General features: G+C 36.6%; 2 protein-coding genes across 2 annotated transcripts; one reads left to right on the top strand and one right to left on the bottom strand.

The window, feature by feature from the left end:
- Positions 1 to 2,032: 2,032 nt before the first annotated feature.
- On the top strand, positions 2,033 to 4,535 carry LOC113285877 (F-box protein At3g07870-like). The gene is made up of 2 exons (XM_026534619.1): positions 2,033 to 3,416; positions 4,265 to 4,535. Exon 1 carries the CDS (start codon positions 2,166 to 2,168, stop codon positions 3,378 to 3,380), a length of 1,215 nt encoding a protein of 404 aa, XP_026390404.1. The 5' UTR covers positions 2,033 to 2,165; the 3' UTR covers positions 3,381 to 3,416; positions 4,265 to 4,535.
- A 321-nt stretch (positions 4,536 to 4,856) lies between these two features.
- LOC113285874 (short-chain dehydrogenase reductase 3b-like) lies at positions 4,857 to 5,996 on the bottom strand. The gene is made up of 2 exons (XM_026534618.1): positions 5,848 to 5,996; positions 4,857 to 5,772 (listed from the first exon to the last, which is right to left on the bottom strand). The coding sequence occupies exons 1-2, from the start codon at positions 5,850 to 5,852 to the stop codon at positions 4,884 to 4,886; spliced, it is 894 nt and encodes a 297-aa protein (XP_026390403.1). The 5' UTR covers positions 5,853 to 5,996; the 3' UTR covers positions 4,857 to 4,883.
- Positions 5,997 to 9,047: the final 3,051 nt, after the last annotated feature.

Here is a 9,047-nt window from a genome sequence, read left to right as displayed (position 1 = left end):
AGGGAGCAACTGGGTGCAGAAAACAATAATAACATGCAACCCAGGAGAGGTAACTGATCAGGTTTCCTCTCTCGTTTACTATCTAGCTGGGAAATTTTAAGAATTTACATTGCCATGTAAAATTAACAGTAAACTATAAACGAATTTTGTGACCATAGACATCATCTCAATATCAGTACCAGTCCTGCCAAGACGACCGATAGAGATCAACAATAATGAACATCATTTCAAATGCCCGCACCGTGTCTTTTATGTCACAGCGATAGCAGAGCTCTTCCAGGCTCAAAGATGGTTATTTACCCAATCATTATGCTACCGTCCCGTATTATTCCACTTCTGGTGGTACGATGCTCATCAGGTTCTTAAACCCGAGAACTATTGTGGTTCCCATATTCAAATATGCCTACCACAATTGTATTTTCCTTATTCGCCAAAGATAAAGTTATTTACATAGGTACTAGTGCAAATTTAATTCACCAAATTCATGATTTTAAGTAATAGCTCAGGCGACGAGAAGACATGATATTAACTCTAAATATCATTTACAAAAATGAAACACTCATTATCGTTCGACGTTTGTATATCTACGAGGCGCAATTAACATTTGCAGCACTCGATGTTGTTGACACAACATATACAAAGTGAAAATTAAGCACTAGCTCCTTAAATCTCGTCGATGCATATAATGCACGCTGTAAAGCTAGCAGGAACATATAAGGGCGCAAAATATGCGCCTCTCCTTATTGCTCCGTAATATTGTATACGGTGCATATATCTTCTCCAAAAAATTAAGCCGAACTATTTACCACAGAAATCAATGGTGAAATACGGTTCTGACATAATACCGGCAAATCTCCAGCTTCATCTATCAGAATCGATAAAATATTAATTTATCAAAGTTGAAATATGAACACATTCTTTTCATTAAAAGAAATTCTCAATATATCAATTGTAGATCATTTCAAAGACCGTTGATAGAGACTGGATAACCATGTTAACCCAGTGTCCATTTTTCATCGCATTTCACTCCATAGGTGGAACTACTTTGAATTCTGGAGATTATTATAGCAGAGGAATGTTAATATTTTGCTATCCCCAAGGATGCAATAATTCCTCGCTCTGCCAGTATTAAACCGTTAACACCACAAAATCATTGGTGTTCCAACAAATGTAATTTTACTCTCTACGCTATCCACAAAGGACGCGGAAAAATCTTCCGTTGGTCAGCTAAAGAGGAAAATAAAAATAACGGTACAAAACTCAAATATTTGGTTAAATTCGGAAACCGAATAAAATCACAAATATGATTCGTTGTTAATACGTACCTATTTCGGATATCTCTTCATATACCATGTAATTTCTGTGCTCCAAATAGCACACACAAGGAACGACAAGATGCCTAACTTCAGTTTTAACAAGTCCTAATTAAAATAGGAAACGAAGTTAGGCACTACGAAAATTTATGCATAAAACTACTCAACAAATAGTTAAATGAAATATGCAAGAATCGAAGAGAATTATCCTTTCCATATCGTCAGCCCACACCAAATACCACCGAGCAATTCGTGCTGATAACGTCTTGTAACTAATCTAACTTTGGTACCGTTGTACGTAGCTATATATGTAGTCTAATCTGATGATATAGACTAACTATATACTACCAGAACTATATATAAGTAGCTATACTAATTAACTACTTTTCTGTAGCTTTACTTTACAAAGGGAATACGAAAAGTCATAGTACTACTACTAATTAAGTATATAGTTGTTGGGGAGAAAAAAAGGCACTTCATTTCTATCTTAAAGTTGTTATTGTACAACAAACTGAACAGCCCCTTTTATAGGGGTAAAAGCATGAAGAACTAGAATCTTGAGAAAACACGTACATAAGCTGGTGCCGTTGATACATTTGGACATCTGTCTTTATGGTGAGTCAGCCACATCAATAAACACGTCACACAACAGGGATAAGATTTAAGTACCCCTTTATATTTCTCGAAGTCGGTCGGGTCACTCACTCACTCCACTTCTCTACAACAAAACCCATTTCTTCTCAAAAACCCTAAAATAATACTCGTCATCCCTTCTTCTACTTCTGCCATTAATACTCTGTAGATCATTTCTCCTACACTCTGTAGATCATTTCTCCTACACTAGGGTTTGAAATGGGGAACTTCAATATGCTTCCAGTAGATATCATCTTCAACATCTTATCACGTTTACCAGCTGAATTAGTTTCAGACTGCAAGTTAGTGTCGAAATCACGGAATCGTGTGATCAATTATCAATCGCTTTCTGAATCTCACTTCAATCGCTTCCTTAACAATCTTGATTCTGCTGGTAAGCATACTTTCCTGTTAGTGAATAACAACCCAGTTTATGCATACAGACAGTTTCATTATTTAGAATTTTATGATGATGAGAATTCTTCTTCAGAGAAACCCAGTCATAGAGTTACTAGAATGAGATTAAACCCTGATCCGTTTAGGTATTACAATTTTACTGGTTCCTGTAATGGTTTAGTTTGTTTAAACGGAGGCCATGATAATGAGTGGGTCATTTATGAACCAGTTTATATCTGTAATCCTATCACCAGAGAATGTGTGTATCTACCGGGAATTGGGAGAACAGATGATCGTGCTGGACGATTGTTGACTGGATTTGGTTATGTTTCTGAGACGAATGAGTACAAGGTCGTTAGAATGTGTGAATTGTTGAAAGAACCCAATTTCTTGCATGTTGAGGTGTACACACTCGGTAGTGGTGAAGGATGGAGGAACATAGGGAAGAAATTTGACAAAAGTCCGGGTTTGTTTGATTCTAGAAATGGTGTGTTTGTGAATGGAGCTTTGTATTGGGTGCTTGTAGATGGCATCATTGTGGCTTTTGATTTGGTGACTGAAAGTTTTGTCGAATTACCTAGATCTTTTCCCTTTGGTTGGTATTTTACACTTGGGGTTTTCGGGGGTTATTTATCGGCTGACCACTATGATCAAGATTCGAAAACCACTGATATATTGTTACTGAAGGAGAAAGAAGATGGGTCCTTGGGTTGGATTAAAGAGTTCAGTCTAAGCAACACGGATACACGGGAAATTGAAGATTCGCTTGCCCTTACATGTAGGAGTACAGTTCTATGTCACTCAAAGACAAAGGTCCTAATTCATGACCTAAATTCTTCATCTTCAAAAGTACTTGTGGATTTTGGCAAGGATAAAGCTATATTTCAAGCAATCCCGCATATGAACACCTTGGTTTCATTGAAAGCATTAGGAGAAGAAAACACGATAACAATGGAATGGGTTGACGTGCCAAGAGAGGTTGTTGAAGAATACTCGACCGGATACAATCGGAGAGTTCAAATGTGTATTCAGCAGTAGGAAGGAAAATATCTGGACGGACCTACATTTAATCTGGTAATTGTCGTACTGAATGTTGGGTCTTACATAATTGCTATGTCATGTATCACGACTTAATTTTTGAGTTTCTGAATCGAAGTTTAGCTGTCATGCTTGGCTAGTTGTGCTTACCTTTATATCACTGTCTACTAGTATTAAATTTAAATGCCTTGTGCACTTTGTAGCTACTTTTATGTTTGGTGATGGAGTTTTAAAGTAGAGTAAGGTTACAACTCAGAGGCATACAATTCCATTGGCAGTTCTTCACCTTATTCACTAGCAATATGATTTATATGTTGCAGCTAGGTAGTAATATGCATTATACGACTCAACTCACCCAAGATGGAAGGATTGCACATCTCCAATTTACTTGAATTTAAAGATATAGATATACAAGTTAAAACGTTTCGTTCTCTGCAACGGCCAACATGATTTATGTTTCTACACTGCTTTATCTGCAATTATGCTAGTTGTCTGTTTCTGTTAATGCTACATTTCCGTCTCCACGACAAGGCTCCATTATAGCTAGGCTTCGCTACTATGAATTGGAAGAAATAATGTTTTCATTGGCAGCAAGGATTTCAGCATCTTTGTCTAAGAGGATGAGTGCACGTGTAAATAGTTGATACACCCACATCATGCCTGCTGCCATTACAGAACTATGTTTCTGTAAACGCTCTAGTTAGATACTTAATATTGTTATTACAGTAGAATTCTGTTACCAGTCGTACTGATATATGCTTAAGAACTTGGTGCTTAAGTTGAGACTTGCATCCATCTAACATTTTAGATTTAGTTCTGCATATTGTAGTACAACTTGAGTTCTCTGTCCATTTACAGTTTTCCCTTTGACTGTTTCTTTCAAGGCAAAAGCACTTGGAACATTTTGCTTTGCTGCATCTGGTTCTGCACCTTTACCAGCAACAACCAATCAGGGGAATACCACCCTCCTTGGTATCTGAATAATTCAGCATGTTATGTAAGTTATCATTCCATAATTCTAAATTAGTTTCCTCAGATTTGTTTCATTTAGGATATAACTACCCAAGCAGATCTGGACATGGGAGGACTTCCATTTGTTGTTAGAGACCCCATTCCATCTTTCCTCCCTTGAGCTAGTACTCTTTATTTTATTATCTGGTTGTGCATCCTTGTAATAAGTTGTCTGGATTTAATCATTCCGTTTGGTTCCTCTTTGAGATATGTGGATTCTCATGGATCTTACCCAAGCAGTTGTTGCTGAAACATCTGGTTACCAGACGTAGCTTAAGGCCTGCTCTGGGTTCTAGTCACATACAGTATGTGGCTTGAGGTCGATTCAGAATCACAAACGTATCTGAATCTGCCAGGTTCCCTTGCTTATTTAAATCTTTCCGTTGAGACTCAGACGACTATGTATCTGAATTTGTCAGACTCACAAGTAATACTTATTGTCAAAAATGAAAACACCCAACCCATCAATTTTCATTCCAATTTCAATTTGATTTAAGTTGTAAGGTAACTCTTACAAACTGCAAGAATGGAAGTACATTTTGATATGCATTTATGGACCGACCATCGCAAAAATGGAATGACAAGTGTGACATAATCAATTGGGTATATGTTACTTGTACATGTTAATCCTCCATCGATAACTATATTGTGCCCACTGATGCAACTTGATTCCTCGGAAGCCAGAAACAAAGCTGCCTCTGCTACATCTTTTGCTTTCAAAACCATTCCCTTTAGATTCAAGGTAACAGAAGCAAAAGCTTCGATAAGCTCTGGATCCAAGCAAAAATTATTGAACACAGGCAACTTACAGGTCAATGGTGTCGCCACTGTTATTGGAGAGACGCAATTAACTCTGATTCCGTAACTTCCCAACTCAAACGAGGCAGAATGAACCAGACCCAATATTGCGTGCTTTGACGTTGTGTAATCAATTGGTCCTATCCCACCTCGAATTGCTGTTGCGCTAGCCGTGCATATGATCGATCCACGAATTTTCCGTGCCACCATTGCACGACCAGCGTGCTTTATCATGGCCGCACCGCCGCAGACATTAACATCTATCATATTTTCAAACTCATTCATGTCTATATCAAGAATCGGACGCATTGATCCAACGATTCCTGCATTGCTGTACACAATATCCAGTGTTCCATACTTGTATAAAGCATATGCTACTGCCTCCTCGACTTGCTTTTCGTCCGTGACATCGCAGTGGATATAACTAGCTTTATCTGGCCCAATCGAAGAGACAACTTGATCACCTAATTCATCTTGGATATCGGCAATCACGACAAATGCACCATTTTCTACAAATAACCTTGCCGCTGCTTCACCGATACCACTTGCTGCACCGGTGATTATGGCCACTTTATCCTTCAACCTATATTTAAAGAACACACACCATCAGTTAAGAAATTTAAGCATCGAAAACTGAGCGAGGAGATTAATTTGTTACCTCATTGATGGTAAATTATGAATAATCTATGTGAACAAAAGGCAAGAGATATGGAACAAACTAATTGGATTGAAGAAAGAAGATGACAGTACTACAGTATATTTTAGCAGAATGGTCTTGGAAATCATACTAACTTTGTTGGGTGGCTGAGCTGTGAGCAACATTTAATGCGTCTTGTTGCGCCAGCGCGTTATGTTTCCTTGGCATCGGGTACTGGTTTGGCAATTTAATACGCGTCATGCTATGGATTGTATATGTGGAATTTAATACTACTAGCTAGACCAGATCACCTAAATCCTAGCAGTATACAGCTGCCAGCAGCATACGGTGATTTCATTGCAAGGTCAATAAGCCATCCACGTATTCGCCTACTTTACCTCTGTATTAGGGGTGTAAATTGGGCCGGCCGGGCAGCCCGGCCTATTTATTAAATGTGACGGTATAGGGCGGGCCGGAACATCTCTTATCCATGAAATTAAAAGGGCCGGACGGGCAGGGTTATTTATCTACAGTAATTACCCATGACCTATCCAAGCCTGTTTTGTAATTTAAGCTTGGGCGGGTAGGGGCGGGAGGGCCTTGAATATTACAAACAAATATATATTATACATATATATTATTAAAAATAAAAAGAAAGTAGTAACAATACACAAGTTTTACTTAAAATTAATAATTAAATACGAGAATTGAGATGGGAATAAGATAAACCAAACTTCCTATAATTTTTCCTGAATTGAATCATCAGAAAAGGAAAGTGCCTTAGATTTTGCTCAATATTTTCTCTATATGGTTAACAAATTAGACTCCTATGGAATAAAAGTTAAGAAATACATATGAAAACTATGAGGGTTGACTGTATTAAGTATATGTACCAAGTATATTCTAGGATAAAACAAAATTGGAACAGTCACTTAGGCTAGGTAAATGGATAACACTGGCGGGTAGCATTGACGGGATAATAGGGAGGGTATTGGGCCGGGCAAGAAAATTTGAATTATGGCCTGTGCCCGCCCTCTTATTTAAATGGGTTAGGTCGGGCCAGCCCGTAAAGGGCCACGGTCACCCATGGGCTGTCATGGGACAGGGCGGACGGTACTGGGCCTCGGGCTACCGGGCAAAATTTACACCCCTACTCTGTATGTTATGGAGAAGGGGCCATGTCGGATGCGGGTACCAGTGTGTTATTAGGATACCAAATGTAAAAACAAATCGTAACATTTAAAAGAAAAACAAAAAAAAAAGTCCCTTCATGGATAGTTTAGTTTTTTTTAGGGATATATTATAAACTGCCCCAGTTTTTGAAATGTACATTTCAAAAGTACCCCCATTTTATTCAAAAAGACAAATTCCATCCAGTTAAGTGTTAGATGGCAGTTATCTTTCCTATTAAAAGTCCTATTTATCCTGAACTACATCTTCTTGGTAGAGAGGATAATGATTCGACAATCCTGAAAGGGGATGTAACGATCCTGAACTAGGCTCGACGAACCTGAAAGTAGTGTAACGACCCTGAACCGGGCTCGACTAACCGGAAAAATATTGTAGAAGATTGATTCTCCACCAACCAGAAACCCCAAGACACTTGGGAATGATGAACCCTTTCAGGGAATGATGAAACGAACCTTAAAATGATGACGCGATCCTGAACCGAGCTCGACGAATTGAAAAAATGATGTAGAAGGTAAACGTACTAACAAGTAAAAGGTAAAGAAGAAGTACACTAGTGTTGACTAACTAGGATGGAAAACTAAACAGTTGGGGCACTTTAGAAAATTTCTAAAAAACAGGGATAACAAAAAAACGAGATCAATAAAACGGGAGTACTTTATAAATTCTCCCTTTTTTTTATTCCTGAGGTTATTCTGAAAGAACCCATGATTGGGAATATTTTTACTAATTGGGCATTTAAATCAGTATTTCTGTCCGATATGAGCCAATCCTAACATTTAAAAACAAAAAAGAAAATTGTTTCACAAATAGTTAAGTTTTTTGATTCCAGAAGTTATTCTGGAACTTCGTGTTCTAACTGATTCTTGATTTTTTGTTTTTCAAGTTTGAAAATTTCTTAAGTGGTATCAAAATATGTTATAAGCGTAGTTAACGAATAAAAACAATCAGAATGGAAACAACAAAAAAAGAACAATTAGCTTGGAAACATCTGTAAATATATATTTTTCCTCTTAAGATTTTACCTTGGAAATAATAAAAAAGAACAAGTATACATTTGGAAACACCTATTTTCTAGCTATCTACCACAAAGAATCAAAACTCCTTCCATTAGTTTCTTTACCTAGAAGTTGATACACCATGTTCCTAACGAACTTGCTACTAAGTGCTAACTTAACAAAGGGTAAATGGTAATTTTTCAGTCATACACGCTCAGCTTTTCTGTAAGTAAATTTTATTTTAGAGCGTGTACTTCTAAAGAACAATAGTTATTTCAATTTCTCCACCACCTCGATTCTACATTTTTTGGGCACAAATCTTACCATACTACAGTGAAACTTAGCATATATGTAAACCTAGAGTAAACTATTTGCTGTTGCCGACAATAACTACGGTCAACCTAAAAATGGATCAATTTATAGGTAAAAAGACATGCAACAACTACTGTTGTGAGAGTTCCCTTTCACATGAAATTTATTCATTAACATGTAAGTTGTGATGGTAATAAACTTCTGAGAAAAGAAGAGGCAACTTTCTGTCTTCTAGCCCTGCAAGTTTATCAAGTACTCATATATTAAGGGTGCGTTTGGAATGGAAGGAGTTTGAATTCTAGGGAGTTCCAACTACCTATAATTCAAATTACCTAGAAATTGAATCCCATCCTTTTAAATTTATGTGTTTGGCATGATTATTGATGAAATTGGTAATTACGTCATTCTCCTTTTTCAAATGTTTATTTCCTCAAAATATTTATTTATTGATATATTATTTGCTGGTAAATTTATTCCTGAATCGCTGAATTTCTTTAAGTAAATTAATAAATGACTACGTAAAAGACTAGTAAATTAATAAATGCGATCTTAGTAATGAAATAAATATAATATTAATTAAATATGACATACATATAATTAAATATTAGTTAAATATATTATCATACTAATATAATAAAATATTAATATATGATAATATTAATATTAATTAATTACGTATAATATAATATTAATTTTAAATATGATATTAATAATAAAATATCA

The sequence above is a fragment of the Papaver somniferum genome, chromosome 6 (genome assembly GCF_003573695.1).
Source record: "Papaver somniferum cultivar HN1 chromosome 6, ASM357369v1, whole genome shotgun sequence".
NCBI lineage: Eukaryota > Viridiplantae > Streptophyta > Magnoliopsida > Ranunculales > Papaveraceae > Papaver > Papaver somniferum.
Note: the sequence above shows the minus strand (reverse complement) of the source record. Positions and strands in the feature narration are given on the sequence as shown.